Source organism: Microtus ochrogaster, linkage group LG7_11 (genome assembly GCF_000317375.1).
Source record: "Microtus ochrogaster isolate Prairie Vole_2 linkage group LG7_11, MicOch1.0, whole genome shotgun sequence".
NCBI lineage: Eukaryota > Metazoa > Chordata > Mammalia > Rodentia > Cricetidae > Microtus > Microtus ochrogaster.
The window spans coordinates 9,678,220-9,695,793 of NC_022032.1; the positions used below are offsets into that span (position 1 = coordinate 9,678,220).

A 17,574-nucleotide genomic window follows, 5' to 3' on the forward strand; every position below is an offset into this window, starting at 1 on the left:
ATACAAAATAAATAAATAAATAAATAAATAAATAAATAAATAAATAAATAAATAAATAAATGAAAAAAAAAGAAATTTAAGTCCTTACTATGTTTATATTAGTCTCATGTTTTAAAAATTAGGATATTAACTTTTTAAAAATAAAAGTATCAGGGCTGGAGAGGTGGCTCATTGGTTAGGAGTACTGGCTGCTCTTTAGGTGGACCTGGGTTTGATTCCCAGAACCCACATAGCAGCTCACAACTGCCTGTAACTCTGGTTCCAGGGGATCTAACAGCCTTTTCTGGCCTCCGGGGGCACTGCATGCAAGTAGTACACAGATACATGCAGGCAAAACATCCGTGCACATAAAACTAAAGAGGAAGAACACGTACAGTTACGTACAGGGAGAAGGGGTAAAGCAAAAACAGAACAAAAACTTCCTTTATTGAGGTTTGCCTTATATAACCCACAATTGTAGTGATATAGTGTAAATATTTTTAGTAAATCTGGAACAACTATCACTCCTGTTTTAGAGTTTTCCGTCATCCCTCAAAGGACTGGCAGGTGCTCATTTACAGTGACTTCTGACCCCAGACCCAGATAACCAATAATATACTTGCTGTGTACATGTTTTTCTTTTTTTTTTTTTTAAATATTTATTTATTTATTTATTTATTATGCATACAATATTCTGTCTGTGTGCAGGCCTGAAGAGGGCACCAGACCTCGTTACAGAGGTTGTCAGCCACCATGTGGTTGCTGGGAATTGAACTCAGGATCTTTGGAAGAGCAGGCAATGCTCTTAACCACTGAGCCATCTCTCCAGCCCCATGTTTTTCTTTTCTAGACAATTGCTATACATAGACTTACATAGACAGTGATCTTTTATATGTGGCTTCTTTTACTTAATGTTTTTTATGTTTATCCATTTTATTGGGTGAATCAGTACTTTATTGCCAAAGAGTATTCTTTGTTATATGGATGTATCACCACTTGCTTATTTAATGGTTGAGGGGGTGTGAGATAGGATTTTGCTATGTAGCCCAGTCTGGCTTGAAGTTCACTAGGTGGGTCAGGGTAGTCTCAAATGCAATAATTCTCCTGCCTCTGCCTCCTAAGTGCTTTTATATCTATTGAATACAGAACTCAGGAATGGAATTTCTGGATAATGTGAATTTATGTTTAGCTTTTAAGAAAACTATCAAAGTATTTTAGTCTTATGATGAATCTTTAACCCCTGTGTGGTGTTGGGCCCTATGTAGGGGTTACTTGAATGCAAAAACTGCAATATCTTGGTAGTGGATCTGACAACCTAGGCAGTTACTTCATACCTAACATGGGAAGTATATACAGAATGGATACCCATGACCCAGGACGGACAGAGCAAGACAAAGATTCATCATCTTATTCAGAATACTAGTCAGTTTAAAACTTTAATCTTAGCCCAAGACAGTCCTTTATTAACCAGTGGTATTCACAGCATACAGAGAGGAATCCCACATCAGTTCCTGGCTACATAGTATTTTTTATACTTAGGTTATTATTAGTATTATCATTATTTTGAGAAATGATGTTACTGTAGTACAAGGCTGGCCTGGAACTTACTGTGTAGCCAAGGCTGGTTTTTGATACATGACAGTCTTTCTGCCTCTGTCTCCTGACTGAGAGCGAAGACGTGAGCCACCATGTCCAGCTCTGTATTTATGTTAGTTAGGAAAATGTGAAAAAGGTAATGCTTTGCCGGGTGGTGGTGGCGCACACCTTTAATCCCAGTACTCGGGAGGCAGAGGCAGGCGGATCTCTGTGAGTTCGAGGCCAGCCTGGTCTACAAGAGCTAGTTCCAGGACAGGCTCCAAAGCCACAGAGAAACCCTGTCTTGAAAAACCAAAAAAAAAAAAAAAAAAAAAAAAAAAAAGAAACAGCCCCTGCAAACCCTAGCACTCTCCATGATTGTGTTACAGACTTCCTAGGGAGGACACCCCCACCCCCACGTCTACTTACTTAAATAAGGAACTGATTGTCAGAACAAAGAATGTATACTATCGTATACTATCAAAGTCCTGCTTAGTGAACTAAGGAGTTTTATTAGGGTTATTTACAGGAGCAGAAAGGACTCAGACAGCTGCATCACCAAAGCTGGACACCTAGTAGGCACCTCCACTGGCTGAGGATTGTCCTTTCCAGACAGCTCAGCTGGTCTGTTCCCAGAGGTTTGTCTGAGTGTGACTTAGTAGCCTGCATATATGGGTGTGTTTATATATTCTTGGGGAGGGAGAGGAGTAGTGAATCTGAGATTTTACTTTTTAACATTTATTTTTATGTGTATGAGTGTTTTGCCTGCATATATGTGTTTGTATATTCTTGGGAAGGGAGAGGCCTAGTGAATCTGGTCAGTTTCAGGGACTTCGTGAAGCTGTGTTTGTTTGCTTCCTATCTTGAGCTTCCCTGCAGGATGGAATGTTTAACTTCCAGGAAACTGCTGCTCAGCCACGATCCTCTAAACATGCCCGTTATTCTGCATTTGTCTTCAGTCTTTGTGTATATAAACTTAAAATAGCATCTGTTATGTTAACTAATTAGAACTGGGGTGGCTCAGTTGGTAAAGTGCTTTCTGTGTGGTCACGAAGACCCAAGATTGGATTCCCAGCACCCATATATAAAGCGGGGTGCAGCCAGTGCTGCGGAGACAGACAGGATGATCCCTAGTGCTTGCAAGCCAGCCACTCTTGCCAATCAGCAAGCTCCAGGTTCAGTGAGATCATTTTAAAAAAAAGGTGGAGAGCAGTAGAGGACGACATCTGCTGTCCTCCTATGGCCGCTGCACGCGCATGCACACTTCACCAACACATATGCACAAAATAAAATGGTAAAGTTCAGAATTGATTTTTTTTTTCACTTCAAATATAAAACACTATTTTGTTTTGGTAATAGTATTAAGTGGCCTTGTAATCCAGTAAAATGACTTGGTATATTTAGTAAAAGGTATTTTCATTTTTTGTTAATATTGGAAATAATCTCTGTCCACTGAGCTTCTTTGTTTTTTATTTTTACCTTATTGCAGTATAGGGTTTGAACCCAGGGTATGCAGGGTTCTCAGCCCCAGCTGCTTGCTTGCTTTTTCAGAGTGAGCCTGTTTTTTTACCTTTTTTTTTTTAACATTTTTCTGTAAAATAAAAAAAAAACATTTTTCTGTGTATGAGTGTCTTGCCTGTATATATGTATGTGTATCAGATGCATGCAGTGTCTGCAGAGGACAGAGAGGGTGATGTATCTCCTGGAGCTAGTGTTACAGATGGTTGTGAGCTACCGTGGAGATGCTGGGAACTAAATGCAGATCCTCTGAGAGAGCAGCAAGTGCTCTTGACCTAGCCATCTCCCCAGCTCCTTTTCATTTGCTTTTTAAGATCTACTTAAATCTCTTTTTAATGATTATTTTTGTGTATAGGTGTTCTGCCTTCATGTATGTCCATGCACCACATTCGTGGCTGGTGCCTGAGGAGATTGTAAAAGGCCATTTGATTGAGCTGTAGTCACAGATGTGAGCTTCCCTTTAGGTGTTAGGAATTGAACCTAGATCCTCTAGAGGAGCAACAAATGTTCTTAACCACTAAGCTATCTTTCCAGCCCCTAATGTAGTTTTTAAAAATAGCTTATTTATTTATTTTATTTTAATAAAATAAAAATAGTGCATTTTTATGCACGGATAAGGATGATTTATTCTGAGATAATTACCTGAAGTAAATTTGTAGTTGTTTATAGCCTAAAGGTAGTTTAATGATTTTTAAGATTTCCTCATATGTAATAGCAAAGCAGTATTTTTTTTTTTTTTTTGGTTTTTCGAGACAGGGTTTCTCTGTGGCTTTGGAGCCTATCCTGGAACTAGCTCTGTAGACCAGGCTGGTCTCGAACTCACAGAGATCCACCTGCCTCTGCCTCCCAAGTGCTGGGATTAAAGGCGTGCGCCACCACCGCCCGGCAGCAAAGCAGTATTAAAATTGTAAAATATATTATCTACATAGCCATTGGTATATCAAGAAATAAAATGGTCTGGAGAGATGGTTCATCTGTTAAGAGCACTTGCTGTTCTTGCAGAGGAGCTAGGCTTAATTCTCTGGATGCATATGACAGTTTAGTTAACTCTAGTTCCACAGCATCTTATGCCCTCTTCTGGCCTGTATGGGCAGCAGGCACATAGGTAGTGTGCATAAACACAGTCCGAACATCCATACGCATAAAATAAAAAATGAACATAAAAGGAAACCTTTTCTTTTCTTTTCTTTTCTTTTTTTTTCTTTTCTTTTCTTAGCCAGGTCCTGCTGGCCTTGGTCTTGTGGCAATCTTTCTGCCTCTGCTGGGATTACAGGCGTGTGCACCACACCTGGCATAAAACTATCACACTTTTTTTAAGAGTGTGCGCACACTTGTGCCATGGAATGTGTATAGAGGCCAGAAGTCAACTGCAGGTGTCTTTCATTGCCTTCCTTCTAGAAACGGTGTTGTAGCCCAGCTAGCCAGCCTGTGAACTTCAGGAGGGCGTTCTGTCTTTGCTATATGAGTGCTGCAGTGCAGCCTTGAGCTGCTGGCTTTCTGTGGGTTCAGGGGACCCAAATTCATTGTCTTATGGCTAGCACTTTACCCCACACTGCCTCAGTTCTGTAGGTGTTGAGTGGGGGTGGGTGGGTAGTGTAAACCTGAGTCTCAGTATTGGGGATGGAGGTCAGCTTGGGCTGCATTTCAAAATGAACAAAATAAAAACCTCAAATCCCCAGTACACATAGTACTCTATCAGCCCTAACAAAAGTTTTTCACCTTTCTGCATTGAGTATCTTTAGGTCTTGATAGCATGAATAGCAGAAGTAAAAATAATCAGCTGGGTGGTGGCGGTGAACCTCTTTAATCCCAGCACTCGGGAGGCAGAGGCAGGTGGATCTGAGGTTGAGGACAGCCTGGTGTACATAGAGAAACCCTAACTCAAAAAAACCAAAAGTAAATAACTAAATAAAGTAAATATATGTCCTTAGTCAGTTTTAAAGTACTAGACTTCTAAAAAGTAGGGGCTCTGTGCCATGGTGGCACATGCCTGTAATCCCATCATTTTGGAGACTAAGGCTGGGTGGACTGCATATCAAGACTCTCTCATCCCTTCTCCTGCCATAACAAAGGGGCTCTGGAGTGAAAATGTCCTCCCAACCCCCACCCCAGACAGGGTTTCTCGGTGTAACAGCTCAGGCTGTTCCAGAACTCACTGTGGACCAGGCTGTCCTGGGATTAAAGGTGTGCACCACCGTTGCTGACCCAGGAATGTTTTACTCTTGACTTAGAGGCACATTTTAAGTAGGATTTTGCTACTGAAGCACTTTTTTAAACCTATGTGACCAGGCACAAGTTACTTATTTTAGCAGCTAGCTCTTAGTTTTTAGTTTGCCTGGAAATGGGAACACTGCTGCACAATGTTCCCAGTGGTGCATGCTGGGAATAGTTCATCTAGTTTCGAGATGCTGTATTAAGTAGACTGGTAAGTTCCTGTTATGAACTGTATTTAATGAAGGACACACAAACAAAAGTGCACACTTGCTTTCTACTAGAAATCTTGTGGACATTCAAAGTCAGAAACAATTTTATTGAAACGATTGGCTTCAGGAAATTTTCATTTTCCTCAGACGAGTCAGAAGGCTGTTCTTAAAGCTTTTGTTCCTCTTCTGAGAAGGGCTAGACCACCTCACTGTCACGTTTTCTGATGTTGTTCATCATACTCCTGAGAGGGTTCGGCTCGTTCTTCAAGTCCTTCACGGTTTTGTTCTTAGCGCAGCAGCAGCAGTCGAGTGCTTCGTAGAGGAAAGCCAGCACAACTAAGGACACCACGGTAAAGATGAACACGAGCAGGATGACAAAGCAGGCAGTGTTCCAATTGTCATGGAAAGGGTAGATGGTTTGGACTTGAAAGCTGAGGTACTGATAAACGGAGGTGGTGGTCTCATTCCAGTGGCTAGAAGCCATCCTTGAGGCCTCCTTCTTTATGGGTGTTTGGGGTCTGCCACAGGGAGAAAGTGAATTAGCCAAATAGATTCATGCGCTCAGATCTCAACACTAAAGTTCCTTAGTAACTTTATAGTAACTTGGACTTTAGTTATGATCTAACAAAATTAATGACTGAATTACGGTTAATTTTTTTTGTGTTTATGCTAACTAGTAAATCATACCCTAGCTTTTGTGTATTTCTCTTATTAGATAATACTTAACACACACACACACAGAAAAAAATTTACATATGGAATTCACTGCTGATGAAGGGTAAGCAACTGCCAGCTTGGAGCTTGACTGAAACAGTGGTCAGTGAGCAAGTACCTGTGGGAAGGCTTGTCATTACCCTTCAGGTGCTTCTTGCCTTTTGGTTTAGGGTGTTTCTGTCTCCTATTGTCATTCTGTCAACTTCAATCTGAATCTAGAAATTGTAGCTGAATACAAAATAACAAAAAGAAAAGCCCATACTGACAGTTTTCAGTATGAGGATAAAATAAAGTTTTAGACTTAAGTAGCCTGTGAGGTGATGTTACTGTTGGTTATTACTAATGTTAATTAGTTCTGTATATAATAGTCTATATATAGTTAATTTCTTCAAGTAAGATAAGTGACCCATGGATAGTAATGTTTAAAGTGGATACATTTAGTGCTGGCGGGATGGCTGAGGAGGTAAAGATGCTTGCTGCTTAAGCCTAGTGACCTGAGTATGATCTCCAGGATCTGCGTGGTGAATAGAACTGGACCTCCATGGCTTGTGAAGTGCACCCATGAAAATGTAATCAATTTTTAAAAAGCAGATAAATTTAACTCTTTAAGAAGTGTGAATTATTAATTTCTTCAAGTAAGCTAGTAATTAAATTTGTTTTTATACTGCTGGGCTCCTTCCTTGACCCCTATTTTTGTTTTGTTTTTAAACTTTTATAGTTTATGGTGGTCTTAAATTTGTTATGTAGTTGAGATTGATTATTGTATGATTTCTTTGCCTCCTTAGAGCTGGGACTATAATAAAGTGCATTACTATCCTTGCTAATTTTAGTATTTTTGTAATTCTGTTGACCTAATACTTTTGTTATACCTTATATGAGAATGTGAGGATTGGAAATTTGTTAGTATAGAAATATTGTAATTTTTCTTTTTTGAGATAGGGTCTGACTATGTAGCCTTGGCTGGTCTGGAAGTCACTCCATAGATCAGGCTGTCCTCAAACTCAGAGGTCTGCCTATCTGATTCCCAAGTGCTGAGATTAGTGCTACCACACCCAGCCCCCATTATTTTGATTTTTAAAAAATATTTTAAAGAGTCATTAAATACCTATCCAGTTTAAAAAAGGAAAAAGAAAAGGAAATAAACACATGGTTCTATTTCTTTAATTTGCTGATATTTTTATGCTTTTCCTTTGTTATATTATTATAAACAGGGTTTCGTGTGTATTCACAACAAATATCACCCAGTGCACTGTGTGGTTATCTAAATTGTAGAGATGTCTTTTATGTGTAAAGAAAACTTCAACATAGCACATGAAGTCTAAATAATAACCTTGGCATTATGGTATATGCCTGTGATCCTGGTACTTGAGACACAGGTGTAGGAGGAATATGAGATTGAGGCCTGCCAAGGCTCCATTGGGAGTTCCAGATGGGTGTCAGCTGTACCGTGAGACTTTATCTCAGAAAAGCAAAGAACATGTAATAAACTCGTGTGCTCATTGTTCCATCTTCATTATCAGTTGCTCCCTTTGTGCCTTACCCACTTGCTTCTGTCACATGTGCAGTCAGCTCCTAGACGTGATGTAATCTAGAAATATCTCAGTGCTGATTTCTAAAAAGATGAAGACCGTATTTCTGAATACAAGCATGGCGTTATTTCCACACTCAAACTGTGAAGTCATTGGTTAAATTTGTCTTCCTACTTAAACAGAATATTATAACTTTTACCAAAGTTATGTTTTCTGAGGTTTTAGTTTCTGTTGTAAATCAAGTTTGTTTTATAAAATCCCACCTCTATCCACTTGCTTACTTCCTATATTTTGAATGTTAGATGTATTATCTAAAGCCAGAAGTAAAGGCTTACATATGTTTTGTTTGGACTTAAAGCGTCTGTGTCATGGTGCTTGACCATTCTTCATTCTTCAATGAGAGACAGCAGACCTAATGGGTGGTGTGTAATTGAGTTACTTCTATTAGCTGAGGGCCATATGAAGTTACATTGTTGGTAGGTGAGGTGTATTTCATACTACATTTCACGTAAGCTATGTCACTAGACCTAGGATTTCAAAATTACATTAACAGAGCTGGAGAGATGGTTCAGTTGTTAAGAGCACTGACTGCTCTTCCAGAGGACCTGGGTTGAGTTCCCAGCACTCAGATGGCAGCTCACGACTGCTGTAATCAGATCCAAGTGACTTGACACCCTCACACAGACATAGATGCAGACAAAACTTCAATGCGTACAAAATAAAAATCAAAATTACCTTATCCTTGGAATGTTCTCTTTAGATTACATTCTTTTTTTATTGAAAATAGATTTTTTTCATATAATATATTCTGGTTATGGTTTCTCTTTCCCATATTCTCCCTACTTCTTCCCCACCTCTCCTCCCATCTTGATTCACACCCTTCCTGTTTCTCCTTAGAAAACAATTAGGCATCTCTGGAATGACAATAAAATAATAATAAAATAAGATAAAAACAAATAGGAATAATACAAAAACCAAACTAAAAAGAGCCAAAGGAAAGCACAAGAAGCATAGATGCAGATCCATGTGCACACACAGGGATCCCATAGAACAAAATTGGGAGCTATAATGTATATGCTAAGGACTTGCAAGGTTCAAAAACTACTGTGACTTGACATGCCTGCCTTAAACAGTGGTTTGTTTCCCCAGTGAGACTCCTTTGAAGAAAACTAATTTTTCATTTGCAAGTGGCAATCAGTTGGAGATAGCTTCTGGGATAGGGATAAGAGTGTATGTCCATTTCTCCTGCCAGTTCTAGGCCCTCATCTGATGCACACCCTGCAGAGCGCATTCTTATGGAAAAAAACTGCCTTGTACTTTATGGTACCTTTGCCATATGAGCCAGTGTTAAGTGATACCTTTTATGCTGTGATGTGGCTGCCCTGATAGACTGATCCAACTTTCGTGTTGTCGATGATTCTTAGTCTAAACACCATGAACACAAATGTACAAGTACTCGGAAATGTGGTTAGAGACAAAATTTAGGGGTGTGGGTAGCTGTGGGATATATGTGTCATGGCTAGGTTCTTTTGCCCCGTCTTCTTTAATAAAAGTGCGTGAAGTATGAGCATGCTCCCATGTAACTTTAAAATACTCATCTTTTGCTGCATCTTTAAGATTTATGACACTAGTTTAATGTGAATATTTATGCAAGGAGATGTCTGGGATCCCAGCATTCATGGGGCTGAGGTAGGAGGTAGAAAATTTAGGATCAGTGAACTACAAAGCCAGGTCCTTTTTCATCCCTACCATTACTTAGAAACTTATCGAGCCAGATGCTTAAATTTTACTTAGGTTGTATTTTGAACAAAATGCAATTTGAAATCATGTTCAAATTAAAATATTTACCTGGACAAAGGAGCATTTTCTCTGGTTTCAGTGTGAGGACTTGATAAACATGTTGCTTTTATGTTAACATGAATGAGTTTTCACATTCTTGGTTTTTCGAGACAAGGTTTCTCTGTGTAACTCAGCAATGTTGGAATTAAAGGTATGCACCACCACCACCAGACTTCAGATTCTTCTTGAAGAGCAGAGGTAATAGTGATGGGAAGAAGACCCAGACTTGAGGAAACTAAAACCGGAGGAGTTGTTTGTGCCAGGAGAGCGAGCACTCTGCCACTGCTCTATATCCCACCCTGGCAGTGTACCTTATGTACTTGTGAGAATTCATAGAGTGATTGTGCCTGCAGTGACCATGGGATAGCAGTGTGTTTACCAAAGGCATGTGTCTAAGCAGTTTAGAAAGGAGTATCTATGAGTGGTGGTTTGAATAAGAATGGTCCGCATAGGCTCATATATTTGAATGTTCAGTCCCTAGGGAGTGGCACTATTTGAAAAGTTTAGGAGGTATGGCCTTATTTGAGGATGTGTCACTGGGAGTTTCAAAAACCCTTGTGAGGCCCAGGATCAGGATGTAGCTCTCAGCTCCTGCTCCAGTGCACCAGAGTTGCCATGAAATGTCTCTCTCCCCAGCAACAGAGCAGAGACTAAGATAGTATGCTCCAGGCTTATGTTGTATGTTACGACATTTTTGCCACTTTCGACAGAGATGAAACTGAAGTAAAAACATTCATGCTTTAGTTAGCATCTATACATGTCTGGAACAAGTAAACCTGTGTGATGACATCACTTCCCACCTTCAGTTTGATGTGTATTCTTTCTGAGTATAGAAGAGCTCTAGTAATTTTTGTTTGTTCGATTTCAGGTAAAGACTAAATTTATTGGTAGTGGATTTGGTGTAATTAAGTACCCCAAAAAAGTACACCATCAAGATTTCCTATTCTAGATGAAATTTTCCCAATTAAAATTAAATTTGTATCAAGGAAATGCTGTAAACGTGTTAGAAAACAGAAAATGATTAAAAATAGAAACAGTTTTGTACTTGGTAGATCTTCCCTTTATAATTTTATTACAGGAATGGGAAACCTTAAAATCACATAATTTTTAGGTAGGTTTTATTTTTATGTTTTTGCTAGGTTCCCTTTCCCTATTTGCTTTTTACAAAAGGTCCCAGTGGTGTATTTATGGGGATAGTCTTGTGGTTTGGGGACCCTGGATCACCAGATTAGAAATTATGATTTAGCTCTATTTATGGTAAAAACTTGTAAACTGAATTCTATTCTCTGGTTTCCTTAAGTACATCACTGTGAAATACGATCTGTTGATAACAGCTGTTAGCTGGAGAGCAGCTCATTGATTCATGCTCTGAGGCTCTGAGGTAGGGTGCACTTGAGGGATGGTTTGGTGAACAGTAATAGACCTCCACTTATGCTAATTATAGATGTACTCTACAAAGATGTAGGCTGCTATGAGTGTTAAAACAATTTGAAATTTTAGGGTGTAAGTTGACGGTTATTTGACGTTGTTTTTATATTATTTGGCTCCCATCTTTTGTAGAGTAAGCAAGAAAGGCTTCTAGGTAATTAACCCTGCTGTGCTGAACCTGAGATCTAGTATCTTGTTACAGCAGCCTTTTGAGTTTTCCAAAGACACTGTTTGTGTAACCTGAATGCTGATGAAGAAACAAAGGAATAGAAATTATGAAAAGCAGAAGAAAAAAACTAAGCCTTAGTAGTAAATATACTTAACAAGGTAAAAAGGTGAAAGTTGGATATTTAGGTAGTTGAGCACAGTGTATCATGGAGAGCTAGCATCTACTAAAGGTTTTCATCTTCAGATATTATTTACAGAAATTTGGTTGATTACTCTGAGCCAGGAGAATAATTTTACTACCTAAAATTACTGTTCTTCCTTAACCAGCTCGTCTTAGAACACATTTAATTTTAAGATATAGTTTAACAAAAAGATTGAATTTGTATGTATCTCAATACCAGCTTAAGAATAACTAATTAAGAATTTTTGTGTGGCTTATAATGAAAGGATATTTAAAAGATTTTTGTGTAATAACATGGTTTGTATTTTATGATAGGATAGATTTTACTGTAGGGAAATATTTTAATTAAGATGTTGGGGAAATCTGATGTTCTATAATTTATCTCTGCTTATAGTATAATACAACACATAATGATACATGTTAAAGTGTTTTTATATAAAAATTATAACTGGTTTTTTCTTGGCATTCTCTGCATTAGTACTCAAAGTCAAATATAAAAAATTAGAATTATCTTCTCATTGGTTAAAATATATGCTTCTTTATAACTGCTTTTTACCAGCTGATATAATTTGTACATATAATCAGAAAGCTTTAGCCGAAGATTTGCTATTATTTTTTTCTTTTGAGAAACATCCTTTGTTAAGACAGACAGGACTTCTGAAATGAATTTGCTTTTAGAAAATAAAATTAGCAAAGGCCCAGGTTAACATCAAATGCTTTTGTCTTACTTAAGGTCTGGATAGATCAGATTAGTAGAAAATGTAATGAATTTTCCATTAAGATACAGATGGTAAGGATGCTTATCAAATAGCATAGGGCGGCCGTCATTTTCATGATAAAATCCTACCAAATAATGGGTTAATACATTGCTTTTACATTTTCTGAAGGCATAATGCTTTCTGTTTGATTATTTTCATGGTAAAATATTTTCCTGCTACTTCATAAGGATATGGACTACTGAATAAAAAGGATCAAATAAGCCTACCTCTCGTCTGGAAGGATGCTGTGGAAGCGATGGTATCGTCTGTTTGTAATGCAGTCTAGTGCACAGCCAAGATGGAGCTGTGCTTCTATTGGTTGGACGCGTAAAGCAGCTGACAGTTTCCTCCGTGCTCATTTGCATAAAGACCTGCCACCCCGAGGAACAGGTCATTCATAAACTGGATAGAGCTGTCTGGGGTATCAGCTGCCACCTCCTTTTTAAAATTTCTTTTGTCTTTACGCTGATTTTTCACATAGAAACAGATTGTTTTTTTTTTTCTATAAAATTTCACATCCCTCTGTTAGTAGTTCAGTGCCAGAGCAAGAATATGGTCTCCAGAGGCAGTTACCTAGGAAACGCAGCCCAGGTTAAGCATGTTGGTAAAATGTTAACAAGGAAATGTATGTAAAATCTCATAAATAAGTTTAAAATTAACATTTTTTTCTCAGTATATTCTCAAGTCTTGACTTCTGGTATTATGGACCGTGCTTGTATTTGGGAGAAATCTTGAGAGAACAGAAATAATGTTTTAGTTCTTTAAGTTATAGTAGAGTTAGTTTAGGTGGGCAGGCTTTTTTTCTAAATTTTAAGATACAACTTTTATGTTTTAGTTGGGTCTAGTGCAACTGTCTGTTCATTGTTATTTTAGTTATGGTGATAGGGGTTTGGCCTAATCAAAGCAGAATCAAGATTTATTTTTAATTCAACGAGTATCCTTTTTCAATTTTTAAAAATTAATTTTTTTTATGCGTACTGTTGTTTTGACTGCGAGGTTGTAGAATCCCCTAGATTTGGAGTTACAGATAGTTGTGAGCTGCCATGTGGATGGATGCTGGGAATTGAACTCAGGTCCTTTGGAAGAACAGCCAGTGCTCTTATCCTTTGAGCCATTCTCCAGCCCAAGGAATAGCTTTTAAAAGAGGGAGAGCTGGGCATGGTGGTGCACACTTTTAATCCCAGCACTTTAGAAGCAGAGGCTGGCCCAGTCTGCTTAGTGAGTTCTAGACTACATAATGACACTCTGTCTTAAACAAACAACAACAATAAATCAGCAAAAATCAATCAAACAAACAAAAACAGTGGGAGACTGGGTAAATCCTTGCTACATAGACTAAAAAAAATTTAGATAAATCATTCCATTAGTCTCTGGCACTGTAAAGGAGTACATGGAAATACCCTTATTACATTGCTTTAATCATTCAATAGATACTTGAATGTTGGCTTCAGTTGGCTTTGAGTTAGAACTAGGGACATTGTGGTAAGCAGACTATGTGGTTCATAGTTGATTGAAGTTTGTTTTTAATATACTGTGATTTCTCTTCAGTTTTACATATATACACATAGATACATACGTGCACAGTATTATAGGATAAACTTAATAATACTGATTAAAATTCTGGGTTTGATGGTACAGCCCTATCATCCCAGCTACTCAGGAGTCTGGGAGGTAACACCACAGGTTTAAGGCCAGTCTAAGTAACTTAGGGAGTTAGTGGGCTACGGTTAAGTTCAGTGGTAGACCATTGCCTAGCATTCTTGAGGTCCTAGGTTCGTGTGTATTTATGGGTGTCTATGTTCTGACAAAATGGCCCATGTTAGATGGAATAATAATGTGTGGTAATTAAAGTGTAGTGGGTAGAGCTTCTTGTACAGGGCATTATTACAGGGTTTACAGCTTGATTTAAATCTTTGCCTTGTTAGCCGGGCAGTGGTGGTGCACGCCTTTAATCTCAGCACTCTGGAGGCAGAGGCAGGCAGATCTCAAGGCCAGCCTGGTCTACAAGAGCTAGTTCCAGGATAGGAACCAAAAAGCTATGGAGAAACCCTGTCTCGAAAATAAAAAAAAAAAAAAAAAAATCTTAGCCTTGTTAAAACCATAAAATTTTTATGTTCAAAAGAGGACAGTTAGAGCTGGGGAGATGGCCTAGTTGTGAGGCACTGATTGTGCAAGCAGGAGACCCTGACTTGAAATTCCCAGCACCCACGTCAGAGAGCCTGTCACAGGAGTTTGCCCCTGGAACCCCATTGCTGGACAGGCTGGTACAGAAAGATTACTGGGTTTGTGGCCACTTGGTGAGTTTCAGGTTCAGGGAGACTGAAAAATACGATGGCGGGCAGGAGAGATGGCTCAGCTGTTAAGAATATTAGCTGCTCTTCCAAAGAACCTCGGTTTGATTTCCAAGAGCCACATGGACACTCACAACTGTCTGTAACCCCAGTTCCAGGGCATCTGACACCCTGTTTTGGCTTCTGTGGGTACCAGGGTATTCGTGGGGTACACAGACCTACATATAGGCAAAACACCCATATGCGTAAGACAAAATTTTTTAAAAAATGGAGAAACAATTGAAGACCTTAAACTGGCCTACATGTACACATGCAACCTCTCCCTCCACACACTAAATCAAAGAACAGTAGAATCTTAATAAACTTTAATGAAATCTTTTTTATTGATATTTATTGAGCTCTACATTTTTCTCTGCTCCCCTCCCTGCGTCTCCCCTCCCCCCTTCAACCCTCCCCCAAAGTCCCCATGCTCCCAATTTACTCAGGAGATCTTGTCTTTTTCTACTTTCTACTTCCCATGTAGATTAGATCTATGTAAATCTCTCTTAGTGTCTGCATTATTGTCTAAGTTCTCTGGGATTGTGGTTTGTAGGCTGGCTTTCTTTATGTTTAAAAACCTATGAGTGAGTACCTGTGATAATTGTCTTTCTGTGTCTGGGTTACCTCAAAATAATGTTTTCTAGCCCAGTCTATTTTCCTGAATTTAGTAAAATCTTAAACAGGATTTTTTTTAATAAGGACTAAATGAGGAGATCATGTAGTATGATGCTCAGTTCAATAAAGGTTAGTGACTATCATTAAAGTGTTTTGAACATCTTGGGGAAAATAACCATAAAGTTAGTATTTCATAATTGAAACAAATGTGCTATTATTGTTGAGACAGGGTCTTCTGTAACTCAGGCTCATCCTAAACTTGCTATGTAGCAGAGCATGACCTTAAAATTAAAAAAAAAAAAACAATAAGTATTGTATATTACTTTGTGTGTGTCTGTGTGCTTAGGTGCCCTTGGAGTTGAGAAGAGGGTATTAGATTCCCTGGAGCTAGAGTTGCAGGTAATTGTGAACTGCCAGATGTAGGTGTTGAGAATTGAACATGGCCTCTGGGAAAAAACAGAGTTTTTAATTTTAATGAAATACAAAATAATATAAATAAAATATTAATATAAACATTAAGTATAAAATAATTATGGCATTTCCCTTCTACCATTTCCTCCCTCTGACCCCTCCCATGTGCCTCGTCTTTTGTGATTCTCAGCCTACCAAGTCTTAAGATTATAGATTATGCCACCACCCCTGCCCTTTGAAATAATTTATGTAAAGACTATCAGTATGTCATTTTTGATATTTAGTTTTGGAAGCATAGTAGACTTTAATGTGCCAATTGAGTTACTTTTCAAAATTATAAACTATTTCTAAGGAAAAGTTCCAAAGAACATTGCATTTTATTGATTGATTTTTATTGAACTATGTATTTTTCTTCGCTCCCCTCCCTTTTTTCTCCCTCCCTTTCTACCTTCTCCCATGATCCTCAGGACATTGCATTTTAATATCATAGGAAAGAAAACATTCAATAAAGACTTTTCACTATCCAATTTCAAAGGAGTATTATGTTGCATCTGAAATTGTTGTTTTGGATCTCTGACAGTTGTTTTGTTTGACTTGTGGTTGTGCTAATGCAGTCTTCTGTTTAAATGGTTATTACCAAGCTGATGCCAGAGATGGCTTTCCCTTCTTTTTTATTTAGCCACTCTATTTGTGTATCAACTGTGTGGGAAGTTGATATCTGACCTGATGCCTTTCTAATAGAATGTGCTACGGAGATGCTTTTCTTGTATTTATAGTGAATTTTGTAATCTTCTTTTGTCTGTGGCTCAAATGCATTTGAGATACATTGACAACATTATCTGGAGGGAGGCTGTAAAATGGTAGATGTTTTGGAACAATAAAGACTTCTGAAAGAGGAAGAAGGGAGGTAAAGAGGACATTATAGAGGGGCAATAGGTATCCATCCTTCCTTCACTCATTTCTTGTGTTTATAATGTTCTCTTGTCTAATTATTGGAGGACTCTAATCAAGTTTAAGGTAGGAGTAGAAAGAAATAAAGGTACTTGTAAAAGAATTGTGTTTTGAGCTGGGTATGGGGGCACAGGCCTTTCATTCCAGCCGAGGAGGCCGAGGCAGGTGGATCTCGGAGTTGGAGGTTAGTGTGGTTTTTTAGTAAGACTATCTCTTACAAAATACAAGCGGCAACATACTTGCCTAACCCTCACAGGCCTTGAATTAGATCTGCAGCACTCCCCTTCCCCAAACTATATTTTAATGCTTTTAAATTATATTTAGCCTAAAATATGTCATAATCTTCTAATCCCAGCATTTTGGAGGCTAAGGTGGAAGATGGTGAGTTTGAGTGTACTAGAGTGAGACCCTCTTTCTGAAGAAGGGTGGGTGGGTGGTGGGCTTGACAATTCAATAAATATACATGGATTTTGTGAGTTTTGCCAAAATATTACAGGGTACACTTAATTAGATGAAAAAAGTCAAAGGGAAGTATTTTACCAAAGTTAAAATTATTTTTATTCCTAAGTCATAATAGCACATTATATGATTTTGTTATCTTTTGAACTTCATTTCCAGATCATAACAATGGATCATTTAACTTGAAAGCATTATCTGGAAGCTCTGGATATAAGTTTGGTGTTCTTGCTAAGATCGTGAATTACATGAAAGTAAGTACTCACATACCAAAAGTCCACTTTGATTTTTTTTTTTTTTATTGACAAAAAACGGGAGTTAAGAGATCTAGGTTTGGGCTGGAGAGATGGCTCAGAGGTTAAGAGCATTGCCTGCTCTTCCAAAGGTCCTGAGTTCACTTCCCAGCAACTGCATGGTGGCTCACAACCATCTGTAATGGGGTCTGTGCAGGCATACACACAGACAGTATGTTGTATACATAATGAATAAATAAATATTTAAAAAAAAAGAGATCTGGGTTTGCAGAAGTTAGATATTTATATAAATATGTCAAGATTTATCTAATTACTCATTTTAGTATGTGTAGCTTATTATATGTTGATTATACTTCAAGAAACCCTTAGGGGCTGGAGAGATGGCTCAGCGGTTAAGAGCATTGCCTGCTCTTCCAAAGGTCCTGAGTTCAATTCCCGGCAACCA

The 17,574-nt window shown here is 38.3% G+C and overlaps 2 protein-coding genes across 6 annotated transcripts in view; one reads left to right on the forward strand and one right to left on the reverse strand.

Annotated features, from left to right (window-relative positions):
* The window catches only part of Gtf2e2 (general transcription factor IIE subunit 2), a 61,600-nt gene that overhangs the window by 6,474 nt on the left and 37,552 nt on the right, over positions 1–17,574 (forward strand). For all 5 annotated transcript variants that reach the window (XR_001229288.2, XR_003378298.1, XR_001229290.2 and 2 more), the window contains exon 3: positions 17,038–17,129. Coding sequence is in view for 2 of the 5 variants with exons in the window: in XM_013352031.2 (XP_013207485.1) it covers positions 17,038–17,129 (92 nt within the window). In the remaining 3 variants the exon portion in view is untranslated. The remainder of the gene's footprint in view (positions 1–17,037; positions 17,130–17,574) is intronic.
* On the reverse strand, positions 5,582–12,402 carry Smim18 (small integral membrane protein 18). The gene is made up of 2 exons (XM_005362514.3): positions 12,340–12,402; positions 5,582–6,013 (listed from the first exon to the last, which is right to left on the reverse strand). Exon 2 carries the CDS (start codon positions 5,977–5,979, stop codon positions 5,692–5,694), a length of 288 nt encoding a protein of 95 aa, XP_005362571.1. The 5' UTR covers positions 5,980–6,013; positions 12,340–12,402; the 3' UTR covers positions 5,582–5,691.